We start from the raw sequence: 26,979 nt of genomic DNA, 5'->3' as shown, positions 1-26,979 counted from the left end.
ATATTTACTTCCATAATTGTAGCGCGCCTAAATAGGAATATCTGGAAGAATATGATTTGATCTGATTTACGCCAAATCTTTTTAGAATATTCTGTTCCTCAATTTTAGCTCGATAAATTAGGAAGATTCAGCTACTATTAATTAGTATTTAATTATTGGTATAATAACTGTAGAAAAAATGTGGACACGGCGAATAAATTAGAAACTATGAACATTTTTGGTAATAAGGTTTCATATATGGTATAGAAAAGAAAAAATCTCAAATTTATAAGCTAGTTCATATTTCTCCCATAATCATAATGGCAAATATTTTCATAACTTAGTAAAGTAACTCTTTTTGTAAATAATCGTGGTAATTAAGTTCCATACTTCTCCATAAATCCATTCCATGACTTTGAACTTTCACAATAATCTCAAGCTTAGGAATGAAATACTATAAATAGGCTAGAAAACTTTAGATGCTTTCAATATTAGCCTATGTGTTCATACCCGAACCTTGGATTGACACGCTTAAATAATAAAAGGATCATGTGTGCATTCCAGCGTCTCGATGCCCTTAAATTTAAAATAATTATGTTTTAACCATGTGTACATTCCCGTACCTTGGTTTAACATCCAACATCAAAGAAAAATATCTTGTGTGCGTACCGCACTTAGGTGAACACATAAAAAAAATACAATAATTAATTAAGCGGTAATAGATAAGCCATAATCAATAAAATACAAGAATAGCTAAAAAATTAATTTAAGCCTTACATTAGTCAATGAAGCGACCATGCTAAAACCATGGGACTCGAGGGGTGCCTTACACCTTCCTCTCGGTTAACAGAATTCCTTACTCAGTCTTCTATTTTTTTCGTAGACCATAAATTAGGAATCAATCATTCCTTTTGATAAGGGATTTAAGATAAAAGATGACTTGGAACACCAAAACTCAAGTCCAAGTGGCGACTCTAAATAATAAATAATTCTTTTTCAAAATATTACTTTAATTGGAAAAACTCTTCTAACTCAACCTCGTAATAGGATTGCGGAGAAAAAAGAGGTATGACAAATGGTTATATTTTGGGATCGATGCAGTTTCAAGGAGGTTAGTTTCTACTCTTTTTTCATATTATGGAGGGCATAGAATTTACAGATTTCCATTTACCAGTACATTTTAATTTGTCTTTTTTTATACCTTTAAATAGAAAGAAGGCGCCTTATATTGTAAAAGATAACCTGCTCAACCTGTTGTTGATTTTGGAGTGGAGAAAGTTGATAGTAAGGACTGGTTTTATACTTTGGCACATCCTGGACAAATTCAGAACAATATGGTTTGTTCATACCTCGATATAATATAATAAGCTAAAGTTTTATATTTTTTTAGATATCTGTAGATATTTTGTTTAAAATTTATTTATAAAATGTCTGATGTAGTGAGAAATTGTGTACTGTGTTATTTTATACTATTTGAGAAAGAGAGAAAAGTATGGAACCTGAAAATAGAACTCGGTTTACAACCACTGACTGTTTGTTCAAGAACAAAGTAGAACAAATTTATGAGAAGTACATAAATTTCCCTGCCGATAGAAAGCTTGTCGTTGTCAAACAGAAGGATGTCGTATCAGAATACAGATTGGGGGTACCGATTACTTGCAAATGTTGTATGGGACAAAGTTGATTTTGCAATTATGCCCATCAACATTGTAGAGAAATTTCACTGGTTTTTGACTGTGTTTGACATTACCGAAAGGATTCTATACGTTTATGATTCTTTGGTTTCTTCCCGTAATCACACGCTTGTTGAATCTATTGTCGACAAGTTTGCTATTATGATCCCCCCTCTACTTGTCATGCACCGACTTCTATGGTAAACGCCCAGAAATTAACTACAAGAACACAAAGGCATACATTGAAAAAGGTGTTACTGACCCTCTTGAAATTTAATGGTTGGTCGGTGAGATACCCCAGAAAAAAGAGGGATCACTGTATGTGCTGCTTTTCCATCAATTTTCCCAATTTCATTTTACAGTATATGCTAAAGCTTTTCTCATTATATTTTTTGAAGTGATTGTAGTGTATACATGGTGGCTTTTGCGGAATATGTCAGCCTTGGAAGCCTGTTGATCAACACAGTAGACGCTATCGAGCGCTCCTTTGGGATTATGCTAAAAAGAAGCACGAGCTTGGTGCAATTAATGGAAGTGAGGTTACTGGAAAATTAGCAAGAAGAAAAGGTGCACCAGTTGTGAGGGAGCGAACAAGAGTCCAGAACAGAAGAAATTAGCTAGCTAATCCAGCAGCTAAATTTTGGGGAATGTGTTTAGTTGCAACTGAATTGTATTAAAGTTGTTTTGCCTGTGTTTGTTCTTTTGGCCAGATTTCTCCTAGTTACATATCAACACATCTGTAGAATATTTTTTGTTGAAAGTTGTTAGTACTTGATTTCCTTATTGATACTATATAATATCCTTTGTATTTAATTTTTTTGTTGTCTTTTTTCTAGCATATTAGATCTTACATAACATAATTTGTGAACAAATATTAGTCTAAATGTATGTCTCAAATGTTTAGCTTTACCGTTAAAGTATATTTTAAGTAAAGATACAATACTACTGTTAGCTAACATGTTGTAATATCAATAAACAATTTCTCTATACAATAAATACAATTTTGCCTATGACTAATATACATTAGTACAATATCTATTAAAATTTGGCAATCTTTTAAAATAAAGCTTTAAATTAATAAATAAATATAGTTATTAATGCAAAACTAATTACAAACTAATGGCATTAAGAGTAAAAATTTGTATATCAAACAACCATCTGAGGAGACAAATTTTATTCAAATTAGCCCTGCAAATTATAGAGCAACTAATATGTCCAGAAGAGAACAAATACAACTGCATATGTCTTAAAGATCAGCTTATTTCATCAATAGTACTCAATAAAAAAAATTCCTTAAACTTCAACAATTCTTGTTTCCTTTTTGGAGCATTCCTACAAGATTCTTGTCCATAGTTGCCACATAAAACCTTGTACTTTTTTGTATTTATTTCATCATATGATTTGTATCTTTATTTTTGAGGTCTCCCTGCCTGTCTTTTTTCAATACGTGGCAGGATAACTTCTTCTGCTATATGTTGTGGCACATCCCATTTGCTTTCATCCGGTAGAGGATCCACTGGTATTTCATAAGTCAGCAGAAGGCTCTCCCTCGTGTAATAAGGAGATAAGTAGTTTTCATAAGACTCATTTCTGTGCCTAAAATCCGCCAAAACATGTGGACAAGGAAGCTCATCAAGCTGGAATTGTCTATAACTACATTTCCTGTTTTGAAGACAAATAATGAAGCGTTTGACACCATCTATCACAGTATATGTAATCTTTTGAAGCCCTCACCCACAATTTTATTACAAACATCGCTAAATTATCAACAGTTACAAATAACAAAATAACTAAAATTATACAACAACATATATACAAGTATCAGTATATATTTAGTTTACTGATATCAATGATCTCATTATATGGACCATAACTTACTCTTATCTTATGCGATAAAGTCATGTTGTCCTCCAAATATTTGTTGTATTTTTCCCAAGGTATGTAAAAGTACCCTTTGCATTCAATAATTTTCATTAGTCGACCGTTCAAGGAGTGTCCTCATGTACTCTAGTAGCTTAACTACAGGCAGCTCACTTGCATATTTGGTTACTGCATTCAAGGACACTGCAATATTTGATGTCATCGTCCATGTTCTGTTCACTGTTGCATGTACCCGAGATCATTTGTGATAACCACTATCGTATATGTATTCTTTTACACGCGTGTCGATTGATGATAGGCTATAATTACCTATTTTAGTCGGTTATTACATTCCAATTTACTGCATTTTAATTGAGTTTGAGCTTTAATCGCGAGTGTTTTGCACTAATAGTGTGTTTTATGCCTTGAAGGAGTGATTCCGAGCTATAAAGATGTTATGGAATGAATTCTAGTGATTTGGAGCTTTGAAGTCTGAGTAAAAGCCCAACGAATTAAGCCGGGATCGTGTTCGGGAGTCAAATTTGATAGTTAAGAACAAACGAAGACTCAAGTAGGCATATTGCGCACTGTCTAGTAAAATACACATAACTTTTTGCTCAGAACACCATTTAGGCTCCACAATATATGGTTGGAAAGCTAACTCAAAGGGCTACAACATTCATATTTTACATTTTTCCAAATTCAAACGGAACAGGGTGAAAAACGCGGTCGAAAATGCGACCGCGGACCTGGACGCAGACTGAGGCAGTGCACTGGGAAAATACCGCGCCCGGACTGCGACCGCGAGCGTCCAAACCTAAAAAATTATCCTTTTTCGCGTAGGAGAAGGTATAATTGTTTGGTCCCGACCCTACTTGGTATATATAAATGGAAAAAAGGTATTTTAACAAGTTGGACTTTGACACAGATTCGACCTAAGGAGGCAGAGACACAATAGGAGCAAGGTGGGGAATTCTTCTATGAGTTTTTCCTTCCTCCTCCTATTTTTTCATTGTTGGTTATAACTTTTAGTATTGTAGTTTCTATCTCTTTAATCTTTGACATTCTTTCATAAAATTAATCAAGAGTGTATGATCATCCCGTGGTAAAGTACAATTCACTTAACTTTAGATGACCTTTCTTGAACTTTATCCTTATATTTGTCTAAATATGCCACATGCAAGAATAATGTGGGATGCCGGTATAAATAGTTATTGTTGCCTTCAATATACTCTCATTCCGGTCCGAAACAACATACATATTTGATTTTTTACCATATGAATATTTAAATTGCTCAAAACACTATTTCCATGATGCGTCATTTTATGAATCAATATCGGTGTATGCAAGTAGTAATATGCTACCTATCACATGACATTACAAAAATTAATTAAGTAATAAACTTGAAAACATCAAAATTTATTTTCAGAAACAACTTGAATACAATAATCTTCCAATTAATCTACATATATTAAATAGAATACTAACTGAGATTAAGAATTACCTGATGTATTCATTGTGCTAGTTGTTAGCATGATGCTCCTATATGCTGATTTCAAGATGGTGCCATCGACTACTACAACTGGCCTATAATGTTTCCAACCCCTGATGGATGTATTAAGAGCAACAAATGCATATCAGAAACATTCATCTTTAGCCTTTTGCAATTTTATTACCGGCCACGGATACTTCTCCAAAATATACAAGTAACTCAGTAGACGACTATATGATTCAGCACGATGACCTCTCAAAAATTGCAGAGCCTTTTCCTTTGCTCTCCGAGCTTGCATGTACGTTAAGTTCACACCATGTTCCGACAACATATCTGTTTGTATTTCTTTTGGTGTGTATATTGTCTTAGGATCTGCATATTTTGGCATGACCATGTTGCCAACTACCATGGCAGTAGTTTTGTGTTGTATATATGTATTGTCCATCAATGAGCATGTGTGCAAGCTATTGAATTTTCTAACCTTGAACAATGATGATCCGTTTATGCTTGTGGACTTAAAATGCCACGTACAGTTGTCACCAATACATACGAGGCAGTAGCTACAGAATTAAAACAATGATAATGTTATGGAATATTTTGACATGAAGACAACAGGTTGAGATGTACAACAAAATGTTTTAAGCAAATTATATACAATTTTTATACATAAAAATTACAATTTATAAATAATATGCTATTGACAGATAAATTGTTGCTCAAATGCTTTTTAAATTAACTGGCCGAACACAAACTCTTTTCCTCCAAAAGTACTTTTTCGAAAAGCACTTTTGAAAAAAATACTTCCAAAATAAGCTATTTTTTCGGCTTAACCAAATCAGGTATAAGAGACTGTATGTACATTGATGTACTGGATGATGAGTAAAGAGCCTTGGTCGTTTGGTAGGGTGCAGAAGAATAATGCTGAATATGGTGTATTAGTAATGCTGGTTTTAGTGATGTTGACATTAGCTGTGCTGACATATTTCTTATCCATTGTTTGATTTGATGTATTGAAGCATTACATAATTTCTAAAATAATTGTCTGTTTACAAAAATACCCTCATAACCAGTTCATCACTTTATCTTTTAAAAAGAAAGAGGAATGTTTTTTTATGAAAAAGGTGTAAAAAAATTATTTGATTTGTCTACCTATATTGTAGTATAGAACTGAATATTTATATATAAAAAAAGAAATATACTAAGTATTTATTTATTTACTAGGCATATAATCTTATTTTCTACTTTCTTGGATTATTTCAAACTTGCATTAATATAATAGCATATTTTAGTCAAGCATAAATTCTAAAGGACAATTTATCTTTAACTAAGCTAATGCATGCATTAAAACCCATTGCATTGTTAATACCATAGTTTTCTATGCATTAGTTATGCATAAGATAATACCAAAACTGGGTGTATAACTAATGCTTGCATAACTAATGCATATGTTCAAAAAGTATACCAAACAAATATTATAATATACAAGTGCATCCTACCGAATAACCCCTTAAAGATGTACTATGTTTTAAAACCTCATTAACTCTTGATCCTTGAAAGTGTCCTTTTAACCCACAAAAGGAAAAACTCGACCTTTTTTCTCTTTAAAAAGACTTAAAGTACGTTCTACCATTTTTTTTAGTGGAATAGAGATGCTCCTTTATAAAAGTATAAAATTGAGTGGTATAGTGATAGCCTGGTTGGTCAAGCTTTTTTCTTGGCCAAAAGTATTTTTTTGTTAAAAGTGCTTTTTTCTGCAAAGTTAATGTGTTTGGCCAAGCTTTTTGAAGGAAAAAAGTGCTTTTGAGTAAAAGCACAAACAGTTTTTGAGAAGCAGAAAAAAGTAGCTTACTTTTGAGAAAAATAAACTTAGAGACACCTTTTAACAGCTTGGCCAAACACTAATTGTTGCTTAAAAATACTTTTCAAATTAATTTACGAAACACACAGTGCTTCTCACCAAAAAAAAGTATTTTTTTAAAAACACTTTTCACTTCTCATGCAGATTTTTCCAGCTTGCCCATCCCTCACCTTTACTCTCTTAATTGACGAATCAAGCAGCAACCGCATCAGTCAAAAGAGACTGGAGTGAAGACGATGCAGCAGCAAAGGCAAAGGCAAAGGCCATGGGATAACCTACCAAGCACAGCTCTTGTCACAATATTCTCCAAATCCTCTCTCAAAGATCGTCTCTGCAATCTCCCCTTTGTCTGCAAATCATGGTCTAACTCCTCTCGCCATCCTCACTGTTGGGCCTCCTTCATTCCCGACTCTTACTACTCATTTCCTCCGCCGCCGTCGCTGTCTTCCTCTGGTGCTGCTGTCGATGCCTTCGTTAAATCTTCCTTCCCTTATGACGCAGCTTTTTTGGACCCTTTTGATGGTAGACGCAGCAGCGATCCTCAATCTGGAGTTCTTGGCCTTCAATCTCTCATCGCTAAAGCTGATGGTGGAGCCGCCGTGATCTCTGTCTATTTCTTCCCTTTTCTCACTTCTCTTGATGGCCCTCCCAATGATGACGCCCTTCTTTCCCTCATCGCTCGATCGTAAGCCCTCTTTTTTTCATTTTAAATTATCTGCCTAAACTAATTGTTTCAGTTATTTATATATAAAGAGTTATTCAAATATTTGGCATTTTATTCACTCATTCTAACAGGTCCAAATTCACGTAGTAATTCATGTTCTGCTCTAATATCATGTTGTTATGTATGAATCGACTCAACTAAAAAGCTTAAATTGATCGAGATAGTGCATTTTATATTTATTTATTTTAAGTAGGATAAAGGTACAAATTTATACCTCTTCTTTACAAAAATAATTTTAATCTTTGCCAGCCCTTTTATTTTGGAGGCATTCCTGCGTTAGCAAATTGTCCCTGGACTTTAACTAGCTCCATCTTGAACAGTGTGGATAGCACGCTTCGAAATGCTTTCGGTAAATGTCCAAAATTATACATCTACTTTGACTATAATTTAAAACTAACACCTTATAATTCAGGTTGGAATTACTTTACGGTCCAGGGCCTAATGAAAAAGGTATGAATGACCTCCAAAGTCTAATGAAGGATAAAACAAGGATACATAAAATAGATGGTTGCCGAAGGTCTATTGGAAACAACCTCTTTACCTTTATAGGGCAGGAGTAATGCTGCGTACACACTACCCTCCCCATACCCCACGTATGGGATTAAGCTGGGTTTGTTGTTGTTGTTGTTGTTGTTGTACATAAAATAGATGGCTATTTTTGGTCCATTTCCCTTTAAGTATGCAACACATCTCCTCACACTGATCCAATTTTCCTTCTTGAACCAAACACACGGAAAATTGTTGATGGGTGGCGAGACTTTTCAAGAACCTATTACCTGCTTTTGATAACTTGTTGTAACGTGTAATGTGAACCACTTCAACTAAAAACTTAAACAGAGATGTCTGCAACATTTTACTCTTGCATTTGCTGGATTTGCTCAATCCACAAGACTTTTAATGTCTCTCTTATTTTTTCATAGATGTCCAAATTTGAAACACCTATCATTTCATGGATCCTTCAATGCCTCTGAAGAAGTCTTATTGGAAGTTGTACGTAGCTGTCCCTGTCTGGAACTTGTCGACTTCTCTGATTCACCATACATGATCCCCTTGATTTTAGAAAAGATGGGGATCCACTGTCCTAATATCAGAGGCATTAGACGAAATGGAATTCTGCAACCTTTTTTCTCATTCAGCCTCGTTAAATGCTTCCCAAGTTTGAAGCTTTTAAACCTTTCTGATTCAAGCATTGGGGACAAAGATCTGCTGACCCTTGTTACTGGTGATTCAAGACTTGAGTATTTGGATATTATGCGCTGCCAAAGGTTGGTACGCTACATGTACCTAATTAAGGGAGCTCATCGTCGAATTGCTGAAATTCGCTATGATTGAGTCGCTGGTCATTTTGATGGTTCTCCAATTGTGCTGATACATAGCTCATTTTGCTCAGATAAGTTATATGGCTATCATTCTGCATGACAGTATGATTTTTGTTTTATGTACACTTTCTGCCAACTGCCAAATTATCTACATTTGGGAAAAGGTTTATGTTGAAGATTGTATTGTAAGAAGCTTGTGTTTTACTTTTTATATAAGCCTAAAAAAGAACAGCGTTTAAGTTCAAACAGAAAAGACAACTAGTTGCAGTTCTTAAAACATCCTATTACAGAGAGATATCTACTGTAGCAACAAAATGTTTAAATATTCTAAAATTACACTAATGATAGATTCTAGCAACCTGGAAATAGAAAGTGTGAGTTTGCTGCTGTCTTAAATATTAGCATGGTCTAGTGTTATTGTTGATTCCCTAGAAGAACCAATAAGATAGGTGGATCCATTTCAAGAGATTCGTGCTGGTTACCTTACTTCCGGTATCCTATGCCAGTTTCTGTGACCAGACTTGAATGTATAAAGAGATTTACATTCTTTGCACTTGTCAATCTGCTCATCAGCAAACAAGTTGGTGTTCATGTATGTAAGGTCGTACTGTTTACAAATAGATTCTTGCCTTGCACTTCACACATTTTGCACGAGCAATCATAGAACATGAATGTGAGGAGCTGGATGAACTCTTGATGAAGCCAGTGGAGAGTTGAACATGCTGGCTTCAGATATGCTGTATATCCCTTTTATTTTAAGTTTTTATGTCAACTCTGTCTCAAGCTTCCGACACTGAAACCTGCTGAAGCTTGAGGTTGAAATAAGTTTTGCAGAGGCAAGAGTACATTTGCAATGTGTTTCTGATTTGGACAAAAGTGATGGAGTCTTTTGTGGATCAGTTACTTCAATATTTTCTTAGAGGGTTCCTATTGTGTGTTTTGGCTTATTTTACACCAGTTTCGTGGTTCATAAATTGGGAAACTGATTAAAATGGTTCCTTATGTATAGGGATTGGACTATTTTAGTCCTTGATATATGTTACTTAAAATAATTAGTCCTTGATGTAAAAGCAGACAATTTTGGCTCTCAACCATAAAATTGACCGTTCCCCTCAAATCATCTGTTAAAATTACCAGGGTAAACAGTAAAAGAGAACTCTTTATGCTTGTGCAATCCCAATTGCCTCCAAACAACCTCGTTCACAGATTTATGAGTGAGGAATACATGTACGATAATTCATGGATGACTCATCCCCTCTTCTAAGAAGCAACTGTAAGGATTTCAGCTCTTATAGATTTACCTCTGGCATCTCTGAAATGAATTCCATTTCCTACTCTTAAGGCGAGGGTTGGCTGAATAAGAAAAGTGTTGGACACATCTTCTTTTTACAACTAAAAAAGATGTAAAAATTGGAGTCCCTGCCTAAAGAAATGAGCAGACACAGAAGGAACTATCAAAGATCTTTAAGTTATTAAGCATTTAATGATGTAAACTTAGAATAGCTTGCTGAACTGGTCTCTTAGGCCATGATCATTGTTCCTGTGTGCGAAGAAGCGAAGGGCGAGTTTAAGATAAGAGCCATGTGTGACCGAGAGAAAAAAAACACAGAAGAGATTGAGAGAGAAGCACATATAGCCAGCCACTCTGCATCCGTCCAAACGCCCTACAGTAGAGAAACATCAAATGCCTCATCTTCTACTATTTTTTTTCAGCAAAAGAGTTCATCTAAAAAGCACACTGACTCATCCTGTTAGTTTAACGGATTCTGCGACTTCTTCCATTAATTTTAGGGTTTAGGACCAATAATGTCCACCTTTTGTATATATTACAGACTATTTCTTTAGGTGATATATATCGAGGACTAGAATAGTCCAACCTCCATACATTAAGGACCATTTTGATCATTTTCTTTCATAAATCACGTGTATTTCCTGTGCCAGTAAACAACAAAACAAAAGAGACCTGTTATGAGAAATCATAACAGCTGGTAGTAATTTAGCTGGTGTAACTAAGATAGCAATAGCGGATAAAAAAAATATATAGTTGACGAAAACAATATTCACTAAAGAGGAACGTGTGTTCAGTTACACTACAATGAGAGAAAGCGCATTCCAAGTGATTCTGCAAGAAGTGGCAAAATATCTTCTTGCAAAATTGTCAGCCTATGGGATGTTCTAATAGGGTTCTCATCTTTGGCTTTTCATCCCACACAAAAGTTATATTCTACTGCTGTTGTTACTGTCTTGAGATGAGAGGAATTGTCTTTATCATTGCACTGGGAATAATGGCTATCAACTGCACACACGGAAAACACAAAATTCACCCAGCTATCCGATAAATAGGCTTAGAAACTAGAAGATCGCAGCCAGTTTTTGGGTTGTTAAATAGCTCTCGATCTGGAACATCCCCACTCACTAAGTAATTTTCACATTGAAATCATCGGCTTGTTTATAAATGTACTTACCCAAGCAAGGCCAATGCACAGGATGCTAAAGCCAGGGTATGGAAAAGGAGCTTTCTCTGAAAGGAACAAGGCTGGAAAACCAAATGGTAAGTGTTAGGTTCATATGGAGAGAGAAAATATTTTGCTATAGTGCACATAGCACTTTGATTTACCTGTTAGAGGACTATACATTAAGGGGGAGAGAATATTAGCTACGGAACTTATACTTGAAATACAACCTTGAGCAATTCCCTAGTAGGAGAACAAGAAACATTGATACTTGTCAGAATGCATTTTTACTAAAATTTGATGTCAGCTTCGCGTATATCCACCCATTAATTAGTCTAATTCTCAGATTACTGCAACTAGTACCTGTTCATTAGGCCCAATTTGTTTTGAGACAATGCTTTGAAGCTACACATTACAAAACATCCATCAACCATCATAGGTAGAGGAAAGAAAACGACAAAGTGAATGTACGCCTGAAAAACTCACAGAGGGTTTCACAAGGGAGGTGAAAATAGGCAGCAATGCAGCAGTATAAGGGATCTGAAAATCATGCCATTATGAAGTCAACATGCTTGAAGCATGAATCCACAAATAGAAAATTGGAGCACAATGTTTGAACGCTTACCCAAATTGACCGTGCTATACTGTCAATAAGCAGCTGCAGAATTAGGTAAAAACAGACTGAAAATTAGTCTTTGCCCTCCTCTAAAGGAGGGCGGATCAAATCTATGCCTATGTGCTTAGTGTATAGAGGAGGGCGGATCAAATCTATGCCTATGTGCTTAGTGTATTCCATAGTAGGCATTGGATCATGAGGGTGACTTGAACACAAAATTCCTGAAAAAATACGTGTTAAGTGTTCACATACGTTTGTAAATCCAGCAGTCAGTCCTAAGCATAGCAGAACCTCCTCTCCTACAAGAGGAGCCAACATAGGCATGAGGAGCAACTGCATGATTTTGCGAACTTCCAAAAGTTAATACACAAAATATAACCATCTGAAGCTTAGAAAGAAATAAGTGACAAAAAAAAAACTAGCACCAAAACTTAATGGTATATAAACAATAATAATAAAAAAAATTAACGAAAAATACCTGAGAACTTGCAGAGCAAATGTTGGCTATAAGCATCACATCAGCAAAGTTATCTTTCTTGAAGTGAAATCGAGCCTTTAAGAAGTACTGCAGGGAACAATTAAAGACGCTATCATATGATTGAAAGAAGTTAGAGCGGCCTTCCAGAAGCTCCATTTGCTGATGAAGCTTCATGTTATCATGTACCCAAGCTTATCTCGAGATGAACCAGTTTTCAACATGTCAAAGTTTCAAGGACTTATTTTATTCTGAATATATGAAATGCTTATACCTTCCCTTTCATCAATGAATGACCAACTTACACTTAAGAAAGTAAAAAAGAAAAAATACCTGAAATGGAGCTTGTTCTCCACCTTCTGCAAGACTATTCAAGAAAGCAACAGATGCTGCAAGTGAAAAAGTAGCACTGCAACAAGACAGCCAACAATTGCCATCATATTTCTTCACACGGTTCTATGCTTTAATGAATGATGGCAAAGTTAACTGAAAACAGACTAAGCCAAAAGGAAAACATTTTTTTTACAGAGTACTCGCAAATATATCCTAATGCAGATAACACAGAAGATGGAAGCTAAAATGGAATGGTACTCCATTTAGTGCAAGATCTTTAGTTCTTGCAGAAACTCAGTCTCCATATCAAACCTGCTCCTTAGGGAGGAAGGACAGGGGAGATCTGGGTTGAATATATGACTGTAGCTGAGGATTTTTTTAGCTGCATACGTCTCTTAACACTTAATATTTAGCTAGATGACTCGACACCTAATAGTGCTTCTATTGACAGAAGAAATGATGATATAATCGCGTACTATCTTACCTCTTCTTAAGAAAGCAAATAATATCCTTCAGGGATGGAACTTTCTTGAACACCTTTACATTCTTTGCTGTCTCGCAATCCAATTCATCATTTTCCATTTCACTTTTCAAAATTGGCTGCTCAATAGAATCTTCAAAGCAAGCTGTATCCTCTAAAAAAATTTGCATGTATACAGCAGCAACTGTTGATGCAATTGCTGCTACCTTTATCAATAAAGAGCAGCATAAGGTCAGACTAACCACAACTAGATTCCCAGAACACAACCAAGCTAAAAACGAGTATTTTAAAATTTTAGAGAAGGACCAGAAATATCTGAGAAGTGGAGAGAAAGTGATCAGTTAAAGTTCCACAGACAAATGCAGCAGATCCAACACCAGCCAAAATTCCAATAGCAGAGGCACGCTTTGCTCGTGACATATTGTCTGCCTGAAAGGGCAGAAACAAAAGATTGAGACAAAGTCTTCATCGTAACATTGTCAGCTAAGAAAATGTCACGTGGGTAAAGTAGAAAACTTAGGTACATATTAGTTTCCATGACATATAATGTACTTGATTTTGTCCGGTTATTTTTTACTGCGACCTACTACAATCTGGCTGATTTAACTCATTTTTATCTGCTAAGTCGTAGAGATCGTTGGATACACTAAATAATGAATTCTTCAGGCAGGCCTTTTTAGAGACTTGATTCAATGGTAATATCCATTTCAAGATAAAATGTCATAAATCAACCTCTAATGGACTTGCCTTAATTCAAGGTTCACCAAGGGAAAAAAGTAGATTATTATATGAGGCAAGTTGACTGAAAAAAAAGCGAAATAGAATGTAGTGAACAAAATAATTACCACATAAGCAAGGGCCACACACTGAATACCACCATCACATATCATGCCAGTGAGCGTCCGGAGCACATAATACACATAGTAAAAGTTCTTGGTCCTCCTATATGCCAATATGACTGCCAATTGTGACTTCAGTTAGTATTTGTAATTTAGTACTATAAAGAAACTGCTGCAGAAACAGCAGGAATGACGTATTGAAGTAGAACCTGGGGGAATGATGGACAGAGTAACGGGGATTGTGAGCATAGCTTTCCTTCCATAGATATCAGACAAATTCCCAATTATTGGCATCATTAACACTAAACCAATTCCTATCATCTGCATGTACAAGGTCAAATGGAGAAAGTCACCACATCAGATATCAACACCATAGCAAAAACACCATATCACTAGAGATGATCCTCCAACAAAACACCAAACCAGCTGGGTTAGGGCCTCCAAATTGAGCCAGAATAAGATAAATGACACAGAACAGGACTTGAAGTTTCCTCATTCAATTTTTACTGCTCTTAATATTTTAATTTTCGTCTTAAGGTATAAATGCAAATAGTGGATGACTACGCCAGGAGGGAAGTTCTAAGTCAGGAAAACAGATAGGTTTTTCTCTTTATTTCCCCAAAAGTTAGATAACTAGTCAGAAGAAGTAATTTGCTACCACGTCCGTCCCTCCCCCCCCCCCCCCCCCCCCCCCAAACCCCTAAAAAAAAAAGAAGGTAAAAAAAAAAAAAAATCCAACCCTTGAAAAAGGGTAAATTGACTATCAAATTCTAACAAGAATTATTAACTCGGAGAAAGGGTAAGCTAAATTTGAAAGTTTCGAACAAAGAAGCTGATTACTGGAAACCTAATTTCTTTTTAGTAAGATTTGCAAGATTTTCCATGAACACCATAAAGAAAGCATTTTCAACTGTGTAAGAAAGTCTTAGAATGCTAACAGTTCAATAAGTACATGGAAAACAACTAATAACATATAGTTCCAAAATATTACTCTCTATCTTTTATTTTATTTTTATATATATCGGTGTTTGACTGGGTACAATATTTCCGAAAAAAATTCTCGTTAAACTTATGATCTTAAACATGCCATGATATTTATCTTGCTATATGAAGTTTAAACTTGATGACATTCTAAATACAAATGGTATCAATCTTTTTGGAATATATCCCCTCCTCCCCCCACCCCCACCCCACCCCAAGAAAGAGAAAAAAGAAAAAAAAAGAATGACATATAAAACATAGTAGGAGTAATAGATAGAGTACTTTCTTTATCGTATTTTGTTTGATGATCATAATGTTTACACATTAGATAAGTGATAAACACAAACTATTCTTTTCTAGCTTTGTGTGACACTCTTTTATAATCTGTATAGAAAAGAATAGCATATTCTCTATTTAGAAACCATCTAGAATTACCATTCCCATTTTACTCTTACTAAAATAACTTGTTTGGATTCACTTTGATCATATAAAATTTCATTCTTTACTAAGAGAGAAAAAAAGATATTTGTAACTCCACCACACATTTAATTGTTGAATGTAATTGGAGCAATTTTGATACTTTTTGTATTTAGCTTATGTATTGAAAGTTCCATTTATTTTTTAAATTTTGTGTCCAGTCATATAATAGTTGGAATAATAGTTGAATTTAGTTTGATAGAAAAATTCCACTTGAAAGTTTTACATGGGATAGTTAAATGAATTTGAATGCTTAAAGATTAATCTGGACAGGTGGACTTTTGTTTAAGAAAAGATTAATCTGGAAAGTTATTAGAGAAAGCGTAAAAAATTTGAAAGTTTCAACAAGAAAATAGTTTACATAAAATAGAAGTACGTACATGAAATTTTAAAGCAAAAAAGGTTATGAAAAGTGTTCACCAGAAAGGGAAAAAAATTTATATTATGCCAAAAAGTAAGAAAAAAATATCCAATTTTCCTCTCATGCTCTATAAAATCAGTTACTAATAGTTTGGCGATTACGTAATTGAATATCGAAACTACCATAGAACCATTCACATTAAGTGCGGCAAAACGCTTAACGGATATCTAAAAGTTTGCCACGCACATCCACGTGTAACTTTCATGCAAACCAACAGTTTATCCTTTTTTTTTTCTTTTCTTTTTACGACTCAAAATCGTTCTTTATTTTTCAGCATTTTAAAACAAACAGAAGTCTCATGAATGCGTCACACATATGGATAGACATACATTCTCATGACCTGATCCGCCATGATGCACTTATGTCTATAATGATAAATTAAGGAAAATAAATAATATTGTTTCATATTAGATGAGGTATTTTAACTCGGTACGGAGTTTAAGAAAAAAAAAGACAACTTTTGAAACTTGTGGTCTTAGAAGCTTAAGGGGTAAAAGGTTTGTGGGGCAATGTCATTTGTGTGGCTATAAAAGCTTCTCATTTAGGGTAAATGGGTAAAATAAAGAGTTTAAAGTTGAATTATTTCCAAATTTAGAAATGTGTCATTTGTTTTGGAATAGATTAAAAAGAAAAGTACCTCATATAATATGGAAGGGAGGGAGTATATGGTAGTATCAGTTTCGGAATTGATTGGCGACATGAATAATCTAGTGCTCTTACAAAAAAACACTCCACTCCCACGCCAAAAGAAAACAGTACATGGATATTGTTTCGCACTTAGCCCTCTTTTCTATTGTTTTGGCATCTGATATTTGAAATTAATTGCTCTACACTAATTTGGATTCGTCTCGAGTAGATTTAAAGGGGTAAAAGACTTCCTATCAAAAATTTTATTTCAGGGTTTAAACTATAAATTTGGGGGGGATCGTAAATTTGAAAAGGTAAAATGAAATAACAAGGAATAAACTTTTAAAGGAATCTAGGACATGATTTATGAAGAGTAGTTCACCAAACATAAGACTTGAGTAAACGGTCATCACCCTAAATAGTCATGTAAATTAATACTAGTAGCAGTAACTCAAATGGCTACGAGAGAGATATATACTACTCCTAGTTAAAGTAGCGGAATATGTAGAATGATAATCAAGGATGTAAAGAGTAGAGACAGACCGCTTGTTGGAAACCAGAGAGGTAAATGGCGAGAGAACACTGGTCTTGACCAGGGCACAGTGCCATCATTGTTACATCAGGCATGGCCGGAGTTACCAGGAACGTCGCCAACTGCGACATAAATACCGTCACAAACAGGTGCTTCAAACTTCCCAACTTATCCATCTTTCTGTATTTCTCCGTTCTAATTTACTAAGCTTCTGTTTTGTGATTTGTTCTCTCGAGCTGGACTTATGGGAATACGTGAATGAAGATATAGTAAATAATGTAAAGGGTAATGGGGCAGGGCGGTGGACACTTGTTCAGCAGCCACAAGGTGACCAACTCATCAATTCTTAGTCCTTCTGGTTTGGTGTGACGATGCAACCGTTATATCAATTCTTGAATTTATTAAGGTACGTATCTTTTACTTTTTAGGGAGTATTATTTTTCTTTTTGTTTATTAAGGACCTAGTACTAGTTTGATTTCCCAGCCAAACACAAAGGTGACCAAAGGAAAAATTTTGGTATTGAAATAAAACAATAAAGAAAAGAAGAATATTGCAAAGACAAAGAGAGAGAATTTTATTGATTTTTGAGATAATTTACAATGGATCGGATAAATTAAGCCCCTTTATTTATAGGGGAAAAGTGACTTAGCCACGAAGTAACAAGCTCTCCCTAAAAGATTCACATTCACCTTAAATACAATTCTATTTATGACACTCCCCCTTGAATGTTTATTCAATAGATAATGTGTCTCATTAAAACATTAACTAAAATAAAACCCAGTGGGAAAAAATTCTAGTGAAGGAAAGAGTACATATGTTTAGAAATATGCCCTTTAGTTGCCTCGTTAAAAATCTTGCAAGGAAAATCTAGTGGGACAAAATTTTGTAAGGGAAAAAGAGTACAACGCGTATTAACTCCCACTGATGGGAGCATCAATTCACATCCTTAAGCCTTTGCATCCCAATCTTGTACACTAGCTTCTTGAAGGTTGACGTCGGTAGAGATTTGGTGAACAAATCAGCCATATTATCACTTGAACGAATCTGTTGCACATTGGTATCACCATTCTTTTGAAGATCATGTGTGAAAAATAACTTTGGTGAAATGTGCTTTGTCCTATCTCTTTTTATGAATCCTCCCTTCAAATGGGCTATGCATGCTGCATTGACTTCATACAAAATCGTGGGTAGTTTGTCACACTTCAAACTATATTTTTCTCGAATAAGATGTGTTATAGACCTCAACCACACACATTTTCGACTTGCTTCATGAATAGCAATTATCTCAACATGATTAGATGAAGTAGCCACAATTGACTGCTTAGTCGATCGCCAAGATATGACAGTGCCTCTACATGTAAACACATAACCTGTTTGAGATTGAGCCTTGTGTGGGTCAGGTAAATACCCAGCATCGGCATAACTAACAAGATCCGGGGCTGTAATCGTTGCCGTAAAACAAGCCCATATCGGTAGTCCCTTTCAAATATCGCAATATGTGTTTGATTCCATTCCAATGTTGTGACGATCTGACCGGTCATTTTGAGTATTTGAGCCCCGTTTCCCCTTTTGAAGCTTCTCGTATATGTATTTGTAGTTTTATGACTTGCGGGGATGGTTAATTTCGTTTCGGGGAGGTCTTGGGTTGATTTAGACTATTTAATTTGGTTCTTGGTTTAGAAGCTTAAGTTAAAAATATTGACCGAAGTTTGACTTTTGTGAAAACGAACCTGGAACGGTGTTTTGATGGCTCCAATAGGTTCGTATTCGTGAAAATGATCCGAAAGTTGGCAATTTGAGGTTTATAAGTTTCTCTAAGTTTGACCGTAGGTTGACTTTGTGGCTATCGGGTTCGGAATTTTATTTTGGAACTTGAAATAGGTCTGCTTTTCTATTTGGAACTTGTCTGCAAAATTTGGTATCAATTGGAGTTGGTTTGATATGATTCAGATGCTTGATTGCAATTCTAGAGGTTCTTGAATTTTCGTTTGAAATTCATGCGTTTTGATATCCGATTCGTGGTTCTAGATGTTATTTTGGTGTATGATCGCGCGAGTCGGTTCGTATGATGTTGTTAGACTTGTGTGGATATTTGGTTTGAAGCCTCGAGGGCTCGGGTGTGTTTCATACGTGTTTTGGAACGGTTTGGACTCATTTCCAAGTGGCCGGTGTGCTGATGCCTCAAGTGTCGCAATTTTGAGCACCGTCATCGCAATTGCGATCATAGCATGGGGCCTCAAAACTCGCATTTACGATACCTGAATCGCATTTGCGGAGAAGTACCTGGGCTGAGTAGTTTCGCATTTGCGAGGGGATCAAGCTTCGCAAATGCGAAGTCAATGTCGCATTTACGACTTCCTTATTAGGCTGTCAGGCGCCGCAATTGCGAACCCGGTGTCGCAATTGCGACATCTGCACCTGAACAAAAGGGCTGGAAAGTCGGGATTTGATCTCGTTCTCTCATTTTAGAATCCTAGACTCGGTAGGAGGCGATTTAGAGAGAGTATTTTCACCTACAATCATTGGGTAAGTTGTTTCGATCGATTTTCAACTATATTACATAATTATATATAAGATTTAACATGAAACTATGAAAGAGAAATTTTGTCTATATTTTGAAAAATGACAATTTGAGATTTGAGAGTCGAATTGGACTCGAATTTGAAAACAACACACATATATAGACTTGTGGGATTATGGGTAGTCAGGATCTACGCTTGGACACAGGTTTTGACCGGATGAGCCCGGGATTAACTTTTGTTGACGGTTGACGAATTGTGTAAAGATCTTAACTTTATTAATCGAAATTGATCTCTCTTGCATTGTTTGATGATATTAAATCATTTTTGGTTAGATTTGAGCAGTGTAGAGGCGAATTTTAAGTGAAAGCTATTTTTGAGTGTTGATTTGGCCTAGTTGAGGTAAGTATCTTGCCTAACTTTGTGTGGGAAAACTACCCCCTTAGGATTTGGGTTGCTTGTACTATTTGAATTATGTGGAAGACGTGTTCATGAGGTAACGAGTGTATACAAGGCTCATATGTTGCATTTGACCGGTTTAGAATCTTATGTTACTTATAAGCACTTAATTGAAGTTATTATTGATTGTAATATCTTTCGTAGTCAGTTTTATTCTTGCATGCCTTAATTGAAATTGTTATTATATCTTCTAGTTTTCATTGTCAAGGTTACTGTTATATGCATTTGATTGTAGTTGTTATTTCATGTTATTTCTTTCGTTATTAAGCTTATGCTACTACTTGAATTGGAAGTTGCCATTTCATGGGAATACCTTCATTGTTGAGTTATTGAGGTTGTAGTTGTAAAAGCTATTAACACTTTATGGTTGAAGTGTTGATTGTTTGGGTCATTCTTCCTTGTCGAGTTGTTTCGCTTTTATTTTGTTATTATTGAGATTCTTATATACATTGTTGTTGAGTCGTGGGCTATGTGTTGTGGTAACATTGTTATTATTGATTTGGTAATATTGTGGCATATGGGCACATATGGTGCGATTTGATTGTTGTGTTGTGATATTGATACACATTCGGTGGTATAAGGGTGTGTATTGAAATGCATGCGGTGAGATTTATACGCATGTTGCTAGTAAAGGAATTACTTGAAGCCACACAGTGAGATAAGGGGGCTAAAGGGCGTGTAACTATTTCAAAAAAAATATATTTTTAAAATAAATGCAAGGATCACACGACGATATAAAGAAGATTGTGATTGTGACTTGTGAAATGAGAATATGAGGTATGGTACCTTGATTGTGATTCTTGTTGTACATTCTATGTTCAAAAGGCTTGTTGATTTGAATGATTATTATCTTTCCTTCATTGTTTCACTTGCATTTTTACGGTACTTGATCACTTGTTCCAACCAATGTTCACTCTTTGTTTCCCTTTATTGCCTGAATTTTTGTTGCTAGCCTTATATCATTGTACTGTTCTATTGTCATCTATTTTTTTTTGCTTTCCGTTTATAGATTATGATATATTCTGTTCAGGTTTGTATGTCTAGTATGTGTCGTGACCTGGCCTCGTCCCTACTCTACCGAGGTTAGTCTTGATACTTACTAGGTACTGTTGTGGTATACTCATGCTATGCTTCTGCATATTTTTGTGCAGATTCAGGTACTTCTGCTCATGCCGGACGCCAGTGAGTTGACCCAGTTACTTCGGAGACTTAGAGGTATACCTGCTTGGTGCTCGCAAGCCTCTGAGTCACCTTCTTCTATTGACTTACTGATGTTTACCTTTATTTCAAATAAAGTTGTATTTAGAGAATACTAGTGCATTTTTTGTAGAGCTTATAATCCAGTAATATTGTGACTATTGTACCGTTTGGATTTTCGTATGATAGTTACTAGTTTAATTTGATATCTAAATCGTTATTTCTACTAAATTCTCAATGTATGTTAGGCTTATTTAGTCTTAGAGACTAGGTGCTATCACGACATCCTAAGGAGGGAATTTGGGGTCGTGATAAGTTGTATCATAGCTCTAGGTTCATAGGTCCTACGAGTCATAAGAATGTTTAGTAGAGTCTTGTGGATCGGTACAGAGACATCTGTACTTATCTTTGAGAGGCTACGAAACTCTTAGGAAATTTTTGCTTCTTTTAATCCTTATCGTGCGAATTTGTTGATTTCAAAATCAGAGACCTTGTCTTTCTATTCTCTCATAGACGATGAGGACATGCACTGCTGGATCAGATGATCAGACACCCGCGCCCCCTACTAGATCCGCGAGAGATCGGGTTTGGGGTAGAGGCCGAGGAGGGCACATGCTGCAACTAGAGCACTTGCCCAAGTAGCGACAGAGGAGCCACCAACGGCTCTGGTTAGGGGACAGGCACCTGTTGTTACCCCTGGACATTAAGAGACCCTAACACACTCCCTGAGTATGTTCGATACCCTAGCTTAGGCAGGATTGATCCCGGTTGCTCCAGCTACATCTGAGGCTGGGGGAGGAGCTCAGACTCCTGCGGCCCCTACTCCAGAGCAGCGGGTCCATATTGATCAGGTTTCAGATGTCATACCAGCACAACCCGTTATTTTGGTTCAGCCTGAGGTCAGGCCAGAGGCATCTCAGAAGGAGTAGAGGAGACTTGAGAGGTTCAAGAAGTATGATCCTCCTACTTTCAGCAGCGCGGTTACTGAAGAAGCATAGGGTTTTCTGGATAAGTGCCATCGTATTCTTCGCACCATGGATATTGTGGAGGTGAAAGGAGTTGCCTTTACTATATTTCATATGTCAGTAGGAGCATATAGGTGGTGGCCGACTTACGAGGAGGGTAGGCTAGCTGATGCCACCCCACTTACTTAGACTTAGTTTTTAAACATGTTTTTGATAGAGTTTGTTCCCCAGACTCTTCGGGATGCATGGCGCACAGAGTTTGAGCAGCTGCGTCGGGGGACTATGACAGTATCAGAGTATGCCATCAGATTCAGTGAGTTGTCCCGACATCTACCTGCTTTGGTTTCTACAGTCAGAGAACGAAATCGTAGATTCATCGAGAGGCTCAATTATGGTCTTATGTTCAGTATGGCTTGGGAGTTGGAGAGGGATACTCCATTTTAGCAGGTTGTAGAGATCATTTGGAGGATGGAGGGTATGCGGGGCCGGGAAAGAGAGGACAGGGAGGCCAAGAGACCTCGAGATTCTGTAGGATATAGTGGTGCCCACGCTTTAGTTTCAGCCTGCCATGACAGAGGTTATATGAATCAACCAGTTCATTTAGTACTTCCATCCACTAGCAGTGCTCCGACTATTCCGAGGTCTTAGGTTGCCCATTATGCATGACCACCTTCCAATGCACCTCCTGCACGTGGTGCCTTCAGTGGTCAGTCTAGCTGACCAGACCAGAGTCAGTTTCGGTAGCCACGCCCATAGAGAGCTTATTTCGAGTGTGGTGATACCGGGCATATGGTGAAGGATTGTCCCAGACTTAGGGAGGGTGCACCTCCACAAACTACATAGGCTCCATAGATTCCACAAGGTCCATAGGGTTCATAGTCCATGGTTGCTGCCCCAGTTGCCGCTCCACCTACACCGCCGGCTAGGGGTAGAGGTTAGGCGGGTAGAGCTCGCCCTAGAGGGGGAGGCCATGCTTGTTTCTATGCTTTTCTTGGTAGGACGAAGGCGGTTGCATCGGATGTTGTTATCACAGGTATTGTTCCGATCTGTCATAGGGATTCATCGGTCTTATTTGATACGGGTTCCTTTTATTCATATATGTCATCTTACTTTGCTCTGTATTTAGATATATTTCGTGATTCTTTGGGTGCTCCTGTATATGTGTCCACTCCTATGGGGGATTTTATTGTTGTAGACCGTGTTTATCGGTCGTGCTTAGTCACTATTGGTGGTTATGCATCCTACGTGAATTTTTGGAACGATAGTGACTTCTTGTGTGAGTCATGCATCCTACGTGAATTGTTGTATTACTTAAATGCACCAATCTGTACCTCCGTTGTTACTTGGAGAATTGATTGTCAAGATGAAGTTAATTGCGGGAGTCATCATCTCTAATTCTGTTGAGTTATTGGTAACATAATAGTTTTAAATAAAGAAATTGTCAACGTGTTTTACTTATGTGACTCTTAAGATAAACTTGTCATCTCACCCGGTACTTTAGTATATTTAGATTGTGATCATGCCTACTTCAAATGGTTCTTAAATTAAGCAACTTTATCCGTTTGATGTTTTACTTTACTTAGAAATAGATACCACGCTTTACTTTAATAAATTCTATATTTACCTCGATAAATTTTCCCACTTTGTTTAAAAACGTAATTTTCCTTTACCTTATTGATTACTAACTTAACTCATTTGGGGGTGAATGGGTGATCGGCTTTTGGTCCGAATCTCGAATTTTGACCAAGCGGGACCAAGGTTGTCTTTTGTTGACTTTTTAAAAAATGATCAAAATTGAACCTCTTTCATTAATGGGTAGTTTCTAAAGCTTATTTTGAATCATTTGATCGATAATTTGCTAGATTTGGTTGGTTTGGAGGCTAGTTCAAAAGGCAAGGTCGTGGTTGATTGATTGCTTTGTTCGCGAAGTAAGGTAAGTGTTGCGTCTAAACTTGAGAGATAGGACTTGTTCAATTATTTGTTATGTGAATTATATGAGGAAACGACATATATGCGAGGTGACGAGTGTATATACACTGTCGTGGGATTTAGCATGCTGCATTTGGATATTTATATCCATGGTATTCGTTTATTACATGATATTCCTTGTTATATACTTTAATTGTTACATGTCTTTACTTGACTTCTATGCTATAATTGTTTAATTATTACTTGTTTTAATTTGTTCATTTCTTACATGATTTCTTCTTATTTGCTACTTATTTCTACTTGCCTTAATTGTACATTTCAATTATCACAAGTTTTACTTGCTTTTATTATTCTTATATTATTTGATGCACTCTATAATATTATTCTCCTTATGTGAGCTGTTAAACTGTTCGTTACTGATGAATTGGTAAAGTTTGAGATTTCGAGATGTTAGATACCCTCGTATTATTTTGTGGTTCTGTACTGTCTTGTACATTCACCTTCTTCATGTTGATATTTTGCAAATATTGTTGTTGAATTGTTTATGTTGATGATTTGAAATTTTTCGGGGAGCGAATTGAACGCCGCAACGGAATTGAAAGGTATTGAAATGATATAAGGAATAAGGATGGATTATGATATGAACAGATGATGATATGGTGGGATCGGGTTGCGCGCTGTAACAGATTTGATATGTGTTGTTTGTGATTGTTGAAGTTATCCTCGGTATTGAGATATGTGATTTGAGACTTTGTTATTCTGGACTCTCTGGTAGTTGACCTTCGGGTCCGTTCATATGAGTTTACTGCTTTATTTCTATACCTATTTTTCTGTTACTATTATTCGGTACAGGTTATTTGTAAGTGACTTGCCAGAGCCTCCTGGTCACTACTTCGTCGTGCTTAGGCTCGGCACTTACAGAGTACATGGGTAGATTGTAGTCATACTACACTCTGCAATTCTTGTATAGATACTGGTGTAGGTCCCAGCGTGGCGAGACTACTCAGATTCAGCTACTTTAGGAGACTTGAGATACAACTGCTTGGCGTCCACAGCCTTGAAGTCCCCTTTCCATTCAGTATTTACTGTTTACTTAGTTTAAAACAGTTGTATTTTGTTTAGACTTTATTTGTAGTACTTAGGAGTGGCAAACGGGCGGGTCGGGTCAGATATAATTTGGGTTGAAAACGAGTAATGAAAAAATGAATCAATTATCCGACCCGATCCATATTTAATACAGATAAAAAACGGGTTAACCGGCGGATAATATGGGTTACCCATATTATCCATGGCTTCTTGTGTATGTTCACTTTTGGGAGAATTCTTAGTCTCTCTAACTTGAGGAACCCCCAATTTGAGGCTTTACAAATGTAAAAGTTAGACCCATTGGTTATCCATTGGTTATTCATTAGTTATCCATTTTCTAAATGGATAATATGGTTCTTATCCATATTTGACCCGTTTTTAAAAAGTTCATTATCCAACCCGTTTTTTAGTGGATAATATGGGTGGTTAACTGTTTTCTTTGAACCATTTTGCCACCCCTAGTAGTACTCTAGATGCTCATGTATTCGTAACTCCAAATTCAGGGATATATTTAGACTTCGTCATTTAATATTTTATTAGCCTGTTTCAAATGATTACAACTTGTTATTATTAAGGTTTTGATCTTAAATAGTTAAAACTGGTTAAGTGATTTATCTATCATGATCCCGAGGGTGGGATTCCGGGCCGTGACAAATAAGTTATTATTACTCTGTTTTAATTTATGTGACGATATTTCCTTTTTAGTCTGTCTTAAAAAATAGCTTTTGAAATTTAGAAATAATTTAATTTAAACTTTTCTATCTTATTCTTAATAAAAAGCTTTTATAGTCACACAAATATATATGCTCTACTCGTTTAGAATACAAGTTTCAAATATTTTCTTTTTTTAAACTCTGTGTACCATATAATATGAAATGGAAAGAGTAATACAAACACGACGTGTTTTTTCATAGAAATCACTTAGCATGATCAACTAATATGCAAACCATAAAAAATGTTTTGAGTACAATTAATTTTTCTAAATGTCGAACTAATTGGTCAGCAATATGAATTGTTATATTCTATCGCATCAACCATATTTCAGTCAAATACTTGTAAAGTAATCTTTCTTTTATGTAAATAACCCGTTTTTAGGGGGGGGGGGGGGTAAGAATTAGTACTGCAGTTTTCTGAATTCACAAATTCCCTCGCATCTCGTGCTTATTCCTTCTAGGACGTAACGTGAATATACTTAATTCCGACGACAATATCGACCATATGGATTTTTACCGTTGCATTTTATAACCAAATCTGCATACGGTCTAAATCGGGTTCCTCCATTGTTTAACCAATCGAGGCTAAAGTATGGCAGGTAAAAGTTTGAGTTCGGGTTATAACGAACCATGGTGCAAAATTAGATCGTCGAGCTCGTGACCCAGAGACCGATCAAGATCGAGATCGAGACCAAACAAGATTGAGGGAAACTTACCGAGCCAAATAACGGAAAATCAAAATATCCGCGATCAGTCGAGGATCACGGCAGAAATCCCGGCACATATCAAGAAGGGGCCGATTGATTACCAAATCATGAGATTTTTTACCTTATATAGAATTGTACCAAAAGTAGAACAATCCCAGTATATAAAAAGAGGGGTTCTGACCATTTGTAGAATTGATTTTGACACGCAAAAAGAAGCAATATACTGATCATTCCTAATTCTTATCTTGTTGTTCAGTTCTAAT

At 36.1% G+C, this 26,979-nt stretch overlaps 2 protein-coding genes across 2 annotated transcripts; one reads left to right on the top strand and one right to left on the bottom strand.

The window, feature by feature from the left end:
- The first annotated feature begins 6,992 nt into the window (after positions 1-6,992).
- On the top strand, positions 6,993-9,116 carry LOC109206590 (F-box protein SKIP1-like). Its single transcript, XM_019369427.1, has 2 exons — positions 6,993-7,547; positions 8,507-9,116. Exons 1-2 carry the CDS (start codon positions 7,099-7,101, stop codon positions 8,916-8,918), a joined length of 861 nt encoding a protein of 286 aa, XP_019224972.1. The 5' UTR covers positions 6,993-7,098; the 3' UTR covers positions 8,919-9,116.
- Positions 9,117-10,933: 1,817 nt separating this feature from the next.
- LOC109206589 (hippocampus abundant transcript 1 protein-like) lies at positions 10,934-17,395 on the bottom strand. Its single transcript, XM_019369426.1, has 14 exons — positions 17,152-17,395; positions 14,312-14,423; positions 14,109-14,221; positions 13,570-13,692; positions 13,267-13,469; positions 12,783-12,858; positions 12,453-12,539; positions 12,227-12,307; positions 11,984-12,016; positions 11,845-11,898; positions 11,722-11,763; positions 11,523-11,601; positions 11,371-11,441; positions 10,934-11,201 (listed from the first exon to the last, which is right to left on the bottom strand). The coding sequence occupies exons 1-14, from the start codon at positions 17,314-17,316 to the stop codon at positions 11,142-11,144; spliced, it is 1,299 nt and encodes a 432-aa protein (XP_019224971.1). The 5' UTR covers positions 17,317-17,395; the 3' UTR covers positions 10,934-11,141.
- Between the last annotated feature and the right edge of the window lie 9,584 nt (positions 17,396-26,979).

This window comes from Nicotiana attenuata, unplaced genomic scaffold (genome assembly GCF_001879085.1).
Source record: "Nicotiana attenuata strain UT unplaced genomic scaffold, NIATTr2, whole genome shotgun sequence".
Taxonomy (NCBI): Eukaryota; Viridiplantae; Streptophyta; class Magnoliopsida; order Solanales; family Solanaceae; genus Nicotiana; species Nicotiana attenuata.
Note: the sequence above shows the minus strand (reverse complement) of the source record. Positions and strands in the feature narration are given on the sequence as shown.